The sequence below is a fragment of the Carassius carassius genome, chromosome 28 (assembly GCF_963082965.1).
Source record: "Carassius carassius chromosome 28, fCarCar2.1, whole genome shotgun sequence".
NCBI classification, from domain to species: domain Eukaryota; kingdom Metazoa; phylum Chordata; class Actinopteri; order Cypriniformes; family Cyprinidae; genus Carassius; species Carassius carassius.
Window position 1 is genome coordinate 29,821,590 of NC_081782.1, and position 15,401 is coordinate 29,836,990.

At 36.8% G+C, this 15,401-nt stretch overlaps 2 protein-coding genes across 3 annotated transcripts; both read right to left on the reverse strand.

Moving 5' to 3' along the window:
* Positions 1-391: 391 nt before the first annotated feature.
* tagln (transgelin) lies at positions 392-6,759 on the reverse strand. Of its 2 annotated transcripts, XM_059515237.1 has the most exons (6): positions 6,602-6,722; positions 5,871-5,916; positions 5,076-5,267; positions 3,319-3,487; positions 636-738; positions 392-558 (listed from the first exon to the last, which is right to left on the reverse strand). In XM_059515237.1, the coding sequence occupies exons 2-6, from the start codon at positions 5,880-5,882 to the stop codon at positions 411-413; spliced, it is 624 nt and encodes a 207-aa protein (XP_059371220.1). In that variant the 5' UTR covers positions 5,883-5,916; positions 6,602-6,722; the 3' UTR covers positions 392-410. The 2 variants fall into 2 exon arrangements, with proteins under 2 accessions (XP_059371220.1, XP_059371221.1); XM_059515238.1 differs by lacking the exon at positions 5,871-5,916 and having other exon boundaries at positions 6,602-6,759.
* Positions 6,760-8,242: 1,483 nt separating this feature from the next.
* On the reverse strand, positions 8,243-14,841 carry cbln18 (cerebellin 18). The gene is made up of 5 exons (XM_059515239.1): positions 14,731-14,841; positions 13,209-13,311; positions 12,848-13,027; positions 12,632-12,763; positions 8,243-8,694 (listed from the first exon to the last, which is right to left on the reverse strand). The coding sequence occupies exons 2-5, from the start codon at positions 13,297-13,299 to the stop codon at positions 8,390-8,392; spliced, it is 708 nt and encodes a 235-aa protein (XP_059371222.1). The 5' UTR covers positions 13,300-13,311; positions 14,731-14,841; the 3' UTR covers positions 8,243-8,389.
* Positions 14,842-15,401: the final 560 nt, after the last annotated feature.

Below are 15,401 nucleotides of genomic sequence, written 5' to 3' on the forward strand. Positions count from 1 at the left end.
TCTGCATGGGTTACAGTGTGATGTGATTTTAAAATAAACCCAAGATGTTGAGAGCATTTATTTCTGAAGCTGACTTTGAGGAACTGATTGGTTGCTAAGAGTCTTTCTGTATCACAGGTAGTGCATTATAAGCTTGATCTGTGAAATCAGCTGAATAGATTAGACGTTGCATAAGTAGAGCAAGTCACCGTTTTGAAACCTTTTGTTATTTTGCATTAACATGCACTACAATAAGAGTAAACGGATCATTTTGATCCGATGTTGATTTGCAGATAGTTGCAGATGAAACACACAGTTCTACTCCGTTCAACACAGAAGATTTTAATTAGACCGAATATCTTTCAGAAGTAGGGTGTGGAGAGGTGTTTTAGCACTGAGTGGAGTCTGTGTTCATGACTCCGCTGGGATGCTCATGGGTTCATGATCTGTCGAGGTCTGCCGTAGCCTGTCATGCCAGACTGGGTCGCCCCTTTATTGGATCCCATCTGCAGACCGATGACATTCTTCCCTTCCTTCAGCTGGTCATCAGAGAAGTCTCTCCGGTTCTCCTGAGCTTTCCTGCCAGCAGATATTTAACACATCAACAGTAATTCAATCTAGATTTGCTCCATGAGCCCGTGATGGTTGGCACTCACTTGAAGAACCAGCTGGGGTCTCCACGGAAGAAGCCGTCATCTTTAGTAACAGCGATGCTGCCCAGAGCCATGAGTGTCCTCTGCACCGCGGCCAAGTCCTTCCCTGACCGCACAGCAGCAGTGTGATTAAACACAGCTCTTCCAAAGATGCACACAGATCTTAACTGAATTTAGGGACCTAGCAGGGAATGATTCCTGCATTTGTTCTAACCTGATTGATTAGATGTTGAATGTTTTGTTTGTTTTAAAGGAACCATCGTTCATGGTAAATATATCCAGTGGGAAATATTCAAAAAGATACTTTTTTTTGGTATTTGGTATTCTGGATGCAAGTCATGGGTTATTATTTCTTTTGTTTTGACTGTAACCTCACTCTCTGAACGGTTAAGACGCCATTGAAACATTTGTTACAATAGCATTAGAAATCCCCTTTCGCTCTCCTGTGTCACAAATCAGGATATGATCAGCACATTCGCTGCATTCCTCATCAAGCTCTGTTTCAAATTGTATTGTATCAAATAAAGTTTATATATATATTTAACTAATGTACTAATAGTTATTGTTACTGATTCTAAATATAAAACATTATAATTTTTTACCTAAGTACAAAGGTAAAAGCAATTGAAAAAAGGTAAGTAAATTCTGGCAGTATCAACTAGATATATATATATATAAAACATGTCAAAGGAATATTTAATTGCATCAGTGTCTCATCAATGGATGCTCTGCAGTGAATGGGTGCCGTCAGAATGAGAGTCTGATAAAAACATCACAATAATCCACAGCACTCCAGTCCATCAGTGAACATCTGGAGAAGACAAAAGATGAAACGCATCCAGCAAGACATTTTTAACTCAAATACAAGTCTCTTATAACTCTTGAAAATCTTTTTACAGGCCAAAACGGCTCTATAACAGCTCTTTGTGTCTGGATTTTGATGTGAGAGACAACAGGAGATGCACTTTTCCATTGCAGGAAGCATTATTATTATGGATTATGGACTCGTATTTTAACCAGAAGCAATGATTTGATGTTAAAAACGTCTTTATGGATTTATTTCGTACAAACACACAGCTTTTGTCTTCTCCAGACGTTCACTGATGGATTGGAGTGCTGTGGATTATTGTGATGTTTTTATCAGACTCTCATTCTGACGGCACCCATTCACTGCAGAGCATCCATTGATGAGAGAACAAATCTGATGAAGAAACAAACTCATCCTGATCTTGGAAAAGAAAAGAAAAGAAAGGAAAAATAGAAAAGAGACAAGTGGTTTAGAGAATGGATGGATGGATGATATTTACGGTGGCCGAGAGAGCTCAATGCACTTCAACTTAAGAAAACATGCAAACAGAAAAAAGCACCAGCACATTAAGAAAACATCTTCGTCAATTTGACAACACATGCTGCAAATGCAACCTCACAACAGAACCAAAAACAGAAACGTGCTGCAAGTTGTTGTACAAATACCATGGTTAAACGAGATTAGTGTGGTTAAAGAAATGGTTTAAAAAATCCTAAGGAAATAAAAGGATCAGGATGTTTCAAAAATGCACAAAAAAGCATATCCCAGACAGGTTCGTCACTGGTTGCAGTTCCCTTAAACATTTCCAAAGTAGTCTGTGCATGTCTGCAGCTCGTTCTTATTTGTTTGTGTTGTAGTAGGCAATTTGCATTGCATTTCTGTTTTTACTTGTGTTTACATGTTCTGTCAAACAGATGCAGATGCTTTCTTAATGTGCATGTTTTTTCGTTTGCTGTGCGTTGAGCTCTCTCGGCCACCGTAGATAAGGGATGGAACTCGTTTTGTTTTCGATACGATACAGATACTTTTAAAGGCCAGTATCGTCAATATTGATACTGATATGATATTAGATGATGACTTTATATTTGAAATGCATTTTAAAATTCAATATGCTTTTATTGCAACTCATTAGGTCATATTTTTTGTACACGGTGAAAATATATTCTCTGTACAGTAACCATGTAATTACAAATACTATAGCTGAACTAAGTCACTTTAGTAAAGCCATGGTTTATTTTCATAAGGGGCTGCCAGAAACCGGTATGATTTATATTAACATTGATTGATTGGTTCTGACTTGCAAAATTTGCGTGTTCAGAAAATATTTCTATCTTCCACAATTATTTGCTAACATAGGTTGGTTATTCATCCAATTCAATGCATATAGTATGCATTAATGTTTTTGTCAGATAAACAAATCCCTGGTAAATAAAACACACCTTAGTATTGATATTTTTTATTACTCGCATCAGTATCAATTTATTGATACTTCAGATATTACTGGGTTGAATGTTAATGCAAATCTGGCTAATAAATAGACCTAATAAACATAAATACTATTTAATTAGAAATGTTATGCAACAAAAAGGATGCTTTCCCCATGACAGAAGTGATACTTTTTAAAAAATCTAATCATTTCAGATTTAATTACACAAATGATTAATGCATAAATGATAAACTAGTTCTAGTTTAGTTTTGTTTTGTCTCACGCCATACAATAAAAACAATTCAACTTTATTTAACAAACGTATTTAAAGTTAGCTGATAATGTTAAGTTAATAAAGAAATGATCATTTAAACACATGTATTGAATGATGAATTTTGATATGGTATTTGAATGTTTATCACAGATGTGTGTTGTTCTGTAGCTGAACTCACCCTCCCACAGATCTACGGTCTGAAACATGTCGGTTTTGACCACGCCGTATTTCTCGGCTGCGTTGAGGAACTGTGAGATCTGCTCCATCTGTTTGAAGGCCATGCTGGAGCTCTGGATCTTCTTCACAGGCTTGTCCTTACACAGAGTATTGATGAGCTCACACAAAACCTGAGGACGGCACAAACTTCAATATGAGTGACTTTAGAATAGTCACTCATGCAGATACTAATGTGCTTTAATCTGTCACTCACAGAAATGTTATGACATTTAAGTTGGTCTAAACATTTCTTGTGCCAGTTTAGGAATCGCTACATCAATTATTTTATTTTTTTAACTGAAGGAAGAGGAAGATTGGTGCTGTCTTTCAGAGTGTAGTCATAGCACTTCTTCAAGAGCTGGTCCTTTGAATACTCAACATTTCTTTCAGGACACAAAGGCTCCTAGATTTACTTGTTTTACATTACATGAACAGACATTCTTCAGGCCTCAGTTAAAATCAGATGAATTATTAAAAAGATTATTCAAATGAATATGAATGAATGACAGTTGATTACAACAATAACAGTTCAGTTAGTTCCCGTCATTAGTAACAGTTTCCCCTGGGGGATAAATAAGGTTAATGTTAGTCTTATATTAATAATAATACTTGATTAACACTGTGATTTATTATGTATTATTTCAAAGTCAAAAACCAACTTGATATATTTTCCACCATGTTTCCCAGATATCTGTCTCATGTCCAAAAGAAATATAGAAAGACTGCACAAACTGAAAATACTAAATACTTTTGCCATCTATTTCCAGTTATTATTTTAAAAAGACATGGATGTTTACAGAGCATAGCTCAGCTTTTTGATTCCATTATTATTATTATTTTGTGCTCTATTATTTATATTTATGATTCACCCACCAGCTGGTCCAAATGAATATGGTTAAAATGGTCTTTAGATATGCTGCTTAATTTTTCTGGATTCAGCTAGAACAAAATGTGCTCAAAAGTTGGTCTTATTAAAAGAATTCAAGGTCCTTTGAAATGATTAGGTTTAATTTGTATCTGATTGTAACTGACTGATAATTAATGAGATGAGATGACTTACAGTGGTGGCCAGAATTATTAAAACATCTGTCAGATCTATCAAATATTGACCTTTTTTGCCTCCAAAACATGACTTGATTTCATAATGTTCATGAAACATGCAGAGGGTTGTTTTGAGCACAACAAACATCAGATGAAGTGAGTCGTACTGTTATTATTCACATTTTACCTGTAATATTTGGTCACAGCAGCACATCTCTCTGGCATGTGTCAGTATATTTCCTTAAATCTTCAACACTAATGTTATCCCAACTCAAGCAAAAGTACAATAGATCTGTGTACAGTTTAATTTCTAACTCACCCCAAATTTGCTCGATGGGGTTTGAGGGACTTTTATGGGTGTTGTAATGGCCAATTCAACAAAATCAACTGAAACCTCTTAAATATGTCAAGTGCTCTAATCATTTTACACATACACATACAATTTATTTGATGTATATGTCTTTTCTAAAGGTTTAGTTTTGGGAAACTACATGTGTTGCTTGTCTTGCAGAATAGATTTTTAAATCTCAAGGTTTTAAATTTTCTTGGTTAAAGAGAGAATGAACAAACAAATAAATAAATAAAATGCTGTCAAAGTCTGTTTTTTGGGAGCCTTTTCTTAAAAGTACAGTTGTGTACATGACACAGCCGTGAGAACAGCGCACATGCATGACTTACACATCCGTCTTTGAGCCAGCCTTGGAAACCCAGTTTTCCAGCCTCCGGTTTTCCGACCCCGGAGCCGCACTGAGTCCCGATCCACTCCACCAAACGCACCTCCAGCTCGGGGTCGTACTTCTGCTCGATTTTATCTTGCACTTGGCGGCTCATCCCGTACGATGGACCCTTGTTTGCCATGGTTGAAGCTCCCTGCGTAGAAGAGAACTCAATAATATAATATTACATTTCCGAATTATGTGCAGCTGTATTGTTTTTGTTCCAGAGTGGTCTGTCTGAAATGAATAATGCTTGTGTGTTGTAATGTAAAGTTACAAAACAAGAACATTTCATTATTTTACCTTTCCTGAAATCCTCTTCTCCTGAAACAAACCTTTATCTATTTAAATTAAGCAAAACACCATCGGAATAAAGTGGAAAAAGCCAATGATGCAATTGGAAGCAGCCACAAAGCCAAAAATCGGAGTACAAATCATGCAGTGTAAACATTTCCAACGGCAAAAAGTTCAGCTCAATTATAAAAAAATATGTCAGATGGATAACTCGAGCTGAACTGTTATACAAAAAGTAACCATAGAGGCAGAGGCTGAGAGATTCACATGTTCATATAGTCCTTGAGTGGAGAAATCAGTACTGTACAGCTGAATATGACAGGATCAGATGAACATGCTCCTCCAGAAACACCATCAGTTACAGTCACACACCTCAGCAGTCTGTGACACCATCGAAGCCAAGCTCAGACCACACACACACACACACACACACACACACACACAGAGAGAGCTACACCTTCACCTGTGCTGCCATTCTGCTCTTTACCAAGTTCCTCTGACGTCCCGACCTTAAGGAATGAGTTTAAAGTCATTCACCCTATGAGCATTACATCTGCACCTTTTGGATAAATTCATTTATTTGTATTATTATTATTCATTTCAGGACAAATAGTATTTGCTAAAATGTTATATTATATAATAAAAAGGCAAATATACCATTATAAATGTGTCAAACCAGAAGTGGAGTTAGTCCAGAGAAAAATTATATTTTCTAATGCTATGATATTTACTCATTTGTAAGTGTCATTTAAAGCAATAGTTCACCCAAAAATGAAAATCCTGTCATCATTTACACACATTCACTTCCATAGCCCCCCCCCCCCCCACCTCCATACTAGTCAATGGGGACCAGCAGTTTGATTAGTGATATTCTTCAAAATATCTTCTTTTGTGTTCAACAGAAATATAAAACTCATAAAGGTTTGGAGTAAATGATGACGGAATTGTATTATTTTTCCATATAGTTTTACATTTCAATATGAAACAAGCAAAATAATCTTGTTTTCTGATTGAAATAACATTTAGCTTACACCACTGGTTTCACAGTTTTGTTTTTTTCTGAAAACAATAATTTTTTACCTGTCTAGAAAGAGTTGCATGGATTATTACTTTACAGCATGCTATTAAAAAGCCTGAACAATCAGCAAAATACCTGACTGAAAGGAATTGAAAGCTTATGAAAAACATACTTACTCTAGCTCAAATGAAGATGACTGTCGTTCGCACAGGCACCAGTCTCCTGGAGCTTTATGTTCAGAAGAGTCGACCCTGTCGCTGTTTCAAGACGAGATGTCTTTTCCATTAGAGAAATAAAAAAGAGGCATTTGGTGAAAGGGGGCAGAGAAAAGGAAATTGATGCCTTAAAAGGACGCGCTGTTTTTCTCGAGCCCTCCCTTCTCTCCGCTCTGCACTTCAGCTTTCTGGTTCGGCCCTTTGTTAAAGCAAAGCCTTATTTGGGAAGAGGCTTGGATGAGGACAGGAACCAAGCCAAGAGTCTGTAGTTTGGTCAGAGAGCAGAATTCTCCAAATACCACATCACTGCATCAGCAGAGAGAAAGAGGAAGGCTGTGTGAACGCCGGCTGGAGCTCCAGGTGGAGGGCTTTGACTTTAGACAGGGACATAAATGGAATAGTTCCTCAGGTGGACTGTGTAGATTATAGATGACCACACATCAGCGAGGCAGAGCACGGTGTGTCAGCAGTACGGTATATACAGTATTTCAATGCAGAAGCATTGGCAGAAGGGAAATAAGAGAGATCTGAGGAGTGCTGAAGCAACATGATTTACTGACACTTCAGAAGCAACCGCTAACAAGGCCTTCTATGTACAAAACACTCCTCTGTGTGTGTTCAATACTACATTATCTCATGCTGGAAGCATGCAGTGCTACTATATTTTAGTCACACTTTATTTTAAGGTTCAATTCCCAATATTAAGTAACTTTTAACTATGAATTTAGCCGCGAGAAACTCAGTTTGTTGCATATTAGTAGTCTGTAAGGTTGTTGTCAAGTTTAGGTGTAGGGTGTATGATTAAGGGATCTAAAATATGGTCATGCAGAATGAAGCATTAATATGTTTAATGTTTAACATGAAAGCACATATATGCATGTATTTGTTCGTGTATTGTTAGGCATTTCCTTCATACATGGCAACCCACCTCAAGTAATGTATTTACATTCAAACTGGTAATAATAAAATAATAATAAACAAATCAATTAAAGCTGTCTCTTTTCACGTCTGGGTTATGATTTAATTTGTGATGACAGAATTGCACAGCTGGATTCAGTTCGAGTGTCAAGCATGTTGACGCTGATAAATAGATTGAAAATATATATTACTTGCATTAAAGTTTTTGCAGAAAGTACATAATGTTGTATTAAACATTGCGAGAGAGAGAGAATCGTGGTATATAGAATAATAAGGGAAATAGTAGTCTAAACATTTCATAAACATTTGGGGTAACAATTTACTGAAAGCCTTTAAGTATAATGCATTATAAAATTAGCTTTAATACATTAAGTGTGCCTTGTAATGTACATTTAATACATTACACAGTCTCATGAATCATTTTAACCACACTTATTACATTATAACACTTATCAGTTCATTATTACACTATGCATTTTAGATTTGGTTATAATTATTTACGACAAGATATCATGTATTATAACACACATTATGAGTAATGCAATAGCCTTTAATAACCCTTTATAATGAATTATACATAAAGGCTTTAAGTAAAGCATTACCACATTTATGGTTTTATATTTTTATTCAGTAAATAAAAAGCTAGCGATGATGTCAACAAACTAGAATCAATAACACCACAGGAAACTATTGAAGTCACCTTTATTCATAAAGCCATATACATGTTAATTTATTCATTTTTATGGCAATTTTATATGAAGACTCACACATGGACATCTGTTTTAATCTCTGACGAAGATTGGCGTGTATGTATGTACAGTTATTTCCCTCTCACTGCTCAGAGAAGGGGTAGACCAGGTATCCGCTGAAGGTGTTTTGGCCCTGGGTGTCTCCACACAGCTGTCTGCCTGACATCAGCTCCACATACACCTGACAGCCGCTTCTGAGCTGCAGAAGAAGCGTCTGAGAGCTGCTGTCCTCCGAATCCTCACGGTTGTCTTCCCAGGACGAGGCCATCAGCTGGCCGTTCTTCATCAGCTGCATCTTCTGGTAGAGCCGCTGACCTGCGCTGCCAACGTTGGAGTACGCCGTGAAGGAGAAGGAGTACAGACCGGCGTGTGGAGCTGTGAATGTGCCTGTGAAGAATCAGGATCAGGATGATGTCTGTTTGCTTAGCTTCTTCTGTTCAAACTTACTGTGAGAAGCTGGCTCTACAAGGACAATGTGAACTGGATGCAGTGCATAAATCTAAACAGAAAATGAGTTTGGCCTACACTTTTAAAGTGCCCCTATTATGGATTTTTGACTGTTCATGGAGCGTGTAACACAGCTCTAAGTGAATGAAAGGATTTAAAGTGCCCCTATTATGCCTTTTCAACTATTACCTTTCATGCAGTGTGTCATGTAGCTGTATGTGAGCATAAACTATCTGCAAAGTTGTGAAGCTGTCAGTGCACGATAGATAGTTATTGTCTGAGTCCGCTCTCAATCGCCTAAACGAGTCATTGGGAATTTGAATCTTATTCTGTTACGGCTCTAGTACATTTGCATAATGTCTGCCAAGGTTTTAGGTCGGCAACTCGCCTGCCCACAAACACAGTAAAACTTCTGTGTGGTTAACATCGTTTCGAGAAGACGCTGTGTCCTGCGCTGTGAGAGTAAATATCTCATAATTACAGCAAACTTGTCAACATTTGAAAGATAAGGTAAAAATAAATGCATATTATGAGACAATGAAAGCCTTTTTGCCCTTGCATGCATGTCAAATTGTTGCTGAGGACTCCCAAAACCAAAATATGAACATTTAATTACCCATAATAGGGGCCCTTTAAAAATAAAGGTGCTTAAAAGTTTTTTTCAAGCGATTCCACAGAAGAACCATTTTTGGTTCCACAAAGAAGTATTCAGTCAAAGTTTCTTTAAAGAACAATCTCTTTCTTAACGTTTTATAATCTGAAGAGATTTCTGTGCCACAAAGAAGCTTTTGTGAAACAGAAAGGTTCTTCAGATGTTAAATGGTTTTTATGGAACAATTTAGACAAAAGTTTTTTATAAGGCATTTCTGTGAAGCACCTTTATTTTTAAGAGTGTACACTGTATATAAAATTTGCTATAAATTAGGTGTAGTGTTAATCAGTTACATAAGGAATTACTTAACTCCATCATGATTTAAGTTAAATGAAAACAAAACCGATAGTATGCCAAAACGTATGTTAGTACTTAAAACTTAAAATTGTTATGCATTACTCCACAGTTAGACTTTATAATATCTGGGCAAAAGCTGCAGCAACAATAGAGTTCAAGTGTCTGGGTGATTCACTATAATCTGTCCCTTGAAACTTGTGTAAAATATAATCAAATAAGTTATTTCAGATTTACTAGAAATTAATTAACCTTTGATACAGCTATGATAAATATGAATGCCATGATTATTCAACATTTCACATATTGTCATGCAAGCTGGCAAGAAGAACAGGCAAGCAAATCAACAATGAAGCTACATGACATTTTTATAAAAAAGGCACTCAAAGTTTTAGATCAGAAGCTCACAAGCTTCTTGTTTTTTTTTGTTTTTGTTTTTATACATGTTTTACATAGCTGTCATATTTCAAAAAACTAAGTCGAACTGCATCTTGTGAAATATGTATCACAAGAGCACAGAAGCAGTCATCAGTAACACATGTATATTTGTAGCAATAGACATCAATACATTGTATGGGTCAAAATTATACATTTCTCTTTTATGCCAAAGATCATTAGAATATTAAAGAGGTCATATGATGTTGCTAAAAAGAATATCATTTTGTGTATTTAGTATAATGAAATGTGTTTATGCAGTTTAAGATTAAAAAAACAGATTATTTTCCACATACTGGATATTATTGTTTCTCCTCTCTGCCCTGTCTTCTGAAACGCATTGATTTTTACAAAGCTCATCGTTCTGAAAAGCGAAGTGTGCTCTGATTGGTCAGCTGTCCAGTGCATTGTGATTGGCCGAATACCTCAAGTGTGTGACAGAAATGTTATGCCCCTGAACATACTGTGATACTGTGTCCTATCACGACGAGACAAAAAACAACGTTTGAATCATCAGTGGCAATTTAAAAAAAAAAATGAAAACGTACTTACAGACTGTGAGTCAGAAGCTCCAGACTGTCCTTGCAAAGTTGTAACTGCTCCACTTTATAGAAACAGACACCGACATTGCAGGCTACTCTCACAGGAAATAATCCTTGTCCTCCGTAAAAAAAGAAGAAGCTGCACACATCTGAATATTTGGGTTGAACTGTTCAACTTAACCACTGGTTTCTAGTTGTGTCCACTTTAGGAAGTTTTGCTTCACAACGAAACACACAGCATCACCACGACATGGCGCCGGCGGCAACACCGAGAATCAAAGTTATGCCTTCTTTCTTTGAGTAAACATTTGGGTGCTGTTATATATATTTTCCATAGACTGTATAAAAGCATGGATGTAGTGTCCGTGACGTCACCCATAGACTCCTGAAGTGCAGAGCGGGCCATCGCCATCTTGGCAGTGCGTCACCGCGCGACTCTCCCGGACAATCAAAAATGGGCAAAAAGGCGGGAGATGGTTCCTGAAGCCACGCCCACCTAGTGCGACAGCGGTGACAGCATCGGCAATCACCCTGTCACTCAAGTGGCCACGCCTTTAATTTATACAGAACTTTAAGTCTTAATATAATTTAAATGGATGAGTTATAAAAAAAATCACCCCCCTGAAAGTTGTCATGAAGGGTAAAATTAGCTATATAGACCAAAATAATTTTTTGCACCAGGCTGTAAACATGTTTTTTTTCTGCTGTAAAGTTAGGCATTTTAACATGGGGAGTCTATGGGATTGACTAATTAATTAATTTAATTTAAAAAAAATTGTAGTCTCACCCCTCATTTCTGCTGATGTGTTTCAACTGTAGTCTGAGGAAGATGTGTTAACGTCAACTTGTGTAATCCTGGCTATAAAGGCTAGGCAGACCCCACCCTCCCTTTTGCAGCCAGCCTCAAGCGGCCAGTCGATGACTTACAGTTTTAGTCACTTCCTTATTGGCTTCACAAGAGAGAGCGGGAGGTTGGCGCTCGATATTTTCCCACATAGTGATGTAGAGATGTGAGGGCGTGTTTAAACGAGCCGTATTAGGGGGCGTGGATGAGTCTTAACCTTTATAAAGAATATCTCTTTGGATTTGAGACTTCAGTCTTTGCAACTTTACAGATCTTCTTTATGCACCAAGAGCTTGTAACACTCCAAAGAGAAAGGAAATATTTAAATTGCATCATATGACCCCTTTAAATAAAGATCATGTTCCATGACGATATTTAGTAAATTTCCTATCGTAAATAGATCAAAACTTAATTTTTCTTTAGTAATATGCATTGCTAAGAACTTCATTTTTCAACAACTTTAAAGGTGATTTTCTCAGTATTTAACCGCGGGTCGGGTTGGGGCGGGTAAAGAAATTGTCACTTTATTTGCAGGGCGGGTTGGGGCGGGTCATTATAAACTAAAAAAAAAAAGCCATACATGTTGCGTGAAATTCCCTATAGCCTATTTGAAATATTTTGAATATCTATGTTCATACTGTATTAGCTTCTTTGATAAGATTACAATACGAAGGCACCCCCAGGTTGTAAAAAGAACCCATCCTGCACATCACTACTATACATCGATGGAAATCTCTGTTTTAAAAAATCAACGTTTATGACTGGTTTTGTGGTCCTGGGTCACATATTTTTAAGGTTTGTGTTATAAAAACTCTGCCATCAGTTTGAAAACAAAACTTAAATGTTTTATGCATCATTTACATGTGGTTTGGAGTAGTTGCACAATTTTGTGTACCAACTGAAATTTTTTAAATACAAATACTTTCATAAATCTGATAATTTACATCAAAACAGCTTAAACAAACAAAAGCTCATTCTGCTCGTGTTTGATGGATCGTGTGACTGCAGCATGATATTCTCATGTTTTCCACTCATTTCCTGATGTTCTGTTTTTTGACGCTGCCCTAAAGTGTGAAGCAGCATTGGCACAGTGTATTGTGGTCTGCTTACCCAACGCAGGATTGTAGCCATTGCCCTGATTGAGGGAGACAGACTGGTAAGAGATAGACACGTTGCTGGTAAATGGCCCAAGACATCCACTCATTGGAAGCATTGCCGCATTGAAGGCTATTTTGCATCCAGCTACAGGACGGGAAAGAAACCAAGGAAAATGTAACTCTTCAAACACATTTTTTTAAATGATATGCAAATATGAGGCAACGATACCTGTGAGCTCCTCTATTTGGCTGTTCAGATGAGACAGTCCTTCCCATAAGCCAACCATACGCATGAATGTGGCTTCCTCCAGATCAAACAGAGGCTGTGCAACACAACAGCAGCTCTGCTGTCTCCCGAAGGCACATTCACAGTCCCATCCGCCGCAGGGCAGCGACCCCGTGTAACTCACTGATGAGAGAATCAACCAAAAGAATCTCAGAAAAAAGTCCACTACCAGTCAAAACAGTAAGATTTTATTATTTATTTATTTTTCTAAAGAAGTCTCTTCAGCTCATCAAGCCTGCATTTATTTGATCCAAAATACATCATACATTCTGCATTCATATGAACAAATGATCGAGTTCTTCACCAGCAGTTTGGCGCAGAAGGTCAAAGGCAGCGGTAGCCTCCGCTCGCGAGAAGAGACTGAGAACCATCGCAACACACAGAGCAGTCTTCATCCTCAGCGGCCCCTTAAAATACAGGTCATTTAAACCTTGAATGATTAAAAACTTTTACAGTTCAAACCATAAACAAATAAACTTGAAAAATTAAGAAATGTTCTACTCGAGTACTGTACAGTGTTCCCAGACATGTTTCTGGAGGCAAACTGACAATACACACTTTGGTTGTCTTTCTTATCAGAGCAGTTGGAATATATTATTACCAACCTCCACAGCCATTGGAGAGGGCTTGACGGTCAACGACGGTCTTCATGATCAATTACATTATAGCCTTGATTTCATTGAATTGCTGTCATAGTCATTGTTTGTGCATACCAAAGATCATAAACTGAATCCTACCTGTCACTAAATTGCCTGGGATTGTCAGTAAGGTAATACAACTGATCTTCTTATACATATATCAAAGGACACACAACTAATTTAAATAAATCACTCTAGAATCTGTATCTAGAATAGTACTTCTCCTGTATCAGTGGGTAAAGTGAATGTCTAAAGTGAATGTCTTGAATGTCTTTAAGACATGAACTTGACAAACTTTGTTTTTCAGTTCTGATTTTAATAGTTTTCTTATTACTGCATCAGTAAGTAAACATCTTTTTTGTTCCTGGTGGACTGTTAAAAAAGGCTGAATGCTAGGCTCCCCCAAAACCTGCAAAAAACCAGCCAATCAGATTTCAACTTTTGTCTTTGTGAAAGCATTTCCAGTTTGAGGAATCAATGGAAGTCTGAATTTCACAGTGTAACATAAACAGAAATTTGCAGAAGTTGAAATACCTCACCATAAAATGAACAGCGTCAGGTAAGGATAGTAATAATTTTTAAATCATTAAAAAAAAGAAACAAAAATAAGCCCAGCTATGTTTACTGTGTTAGACTAACTGAGATTTGTCAACTTTTGTTCTCTTGTTGCTCTGCTTGCTTCCATTCTCCTCTTTGGATAAAAGCATCTGCTAAATTACTAAATGTAAAAGTAAATGTCATCACTACCAAAAGCAGGCTAAATACATCTGAACATAAACCAGATCTATGTGAGTTATCAATATAAAAACAAGTAAGTAACTGCCTATTGTAAACATAATTGATAAATGCCAACTAACTTTCATTAGAGTATTAGTAGACTGTTAGGTTAGGGTTAGTAGAATAAGTTGACATGTATTTACAAAGTTACTTGTAAAATATCCATCAAAATAAAGTGTTAGTTACTAAGCAGACAGTCACTAATACACTAATGACTGCTAGATGACATACATGTACAAAGTTACCTATAGTAAGCAGTATATCTTGTGGACTATCAAAATAAAGTGTTACCGAATTTTACATTCAATCAGATCAGTTTATGTAGCATGCTGCAAAGCTGTGTGTTAACAAATGTAAAAATACTTGAGTATACTGTCCACTTATCTTTAATAATATTTTGAAAATACTCACTGTGATGAAGATAACAGATCAGGTGCAGAAAAATTGAGTCAGTTAAAGACACAAATGCATTTGTAAGTGAAGCTCTCTGAGCAGCTTTATGCAATGGGTGGAGTTGCTCAGCCTCTGAAGCATCTGATAAGAAAGAATATGAGACACCACCTTCCCTTTAGTTGTCCCACTTCTATGAATGCATGAAAAGTTTATTTTGTTACTGAAACCCACAATAATATTTATAAGCAGGACACTTTCAGCTCCTCATGGACTGCAGATAATGATATCATTCCGGCTGCTGTGTATTATTACTGAATGCAGCTAAATCTGAAGTCTCAATGTAGAGGTGGGAGTCGGATTTGGTTTCCTTATTCTCAGAAAAGGGTGCAGACTAGAGAAAGATCCAAATCTACAATCATTGTTTTTTAATGTTGTCCCAAAGCTTGAGAACAACTCTTCAATAGATGTTATGTGAGATTGAAGTGATATATTATGTTTATATAATGCAACAGAGAGGAAGTTTGACTGTGTGATGGCCAAAAAGATGAAAGATGAAACTCATCTTTGTTTATCTGTTACAAAGAAGCAGAAGAAGAAGAAGAAAACTATCCTGAAGAGATAAAAGGCTAAAGCGGATTCTTCAAAGTGGATTTTAGATGCGTTTTTAAGTGTGTTTTTTTAACTACGTT

Excerpts from the sequence above, each read along its gene's own strand:
- tagln (XM_059515237.1), bottom strand. Across the intron at positions 3,488-5,075 it reads GCTGGCTCAAAGACGGATGT|GTTTTGTGTGAGCTCATCAA; the intron begins GTAAGTCATGCA and ends TGCCGTCCTCAG. Across the intron at positions 559-635 it reads GACCCCAGCTGGTTCTTCAA|GAAAGCTCAGGAGAACCGGA; the intron begins GTGAGTGCCAAC and ends ATCTGCTGGCAG.
- cbln18 (XM_059515239.1), bottom strand. The coding sequence starts at position 13,299 with ATGAAGACTGCTCTGTGTGTTGCGATGGTTCTCAGTCTCTTCTCGCGA. Across the intron at positions 13,028-13,208 it reads CCTTCTGCGCCAAACTGCTG|TGAGTTACACGGGGTCGCTG; the intron begins GTGAAGAACTCG and ends TTCTCTCATCAG. Across the intron at positions 8,695-12,631 it reads TGGCTACAATCCTGCGTTGG|GCACATTCACAGCTCCACAC; the intron begins GTAAGCAGACCA and ends GATTCTTCACAG.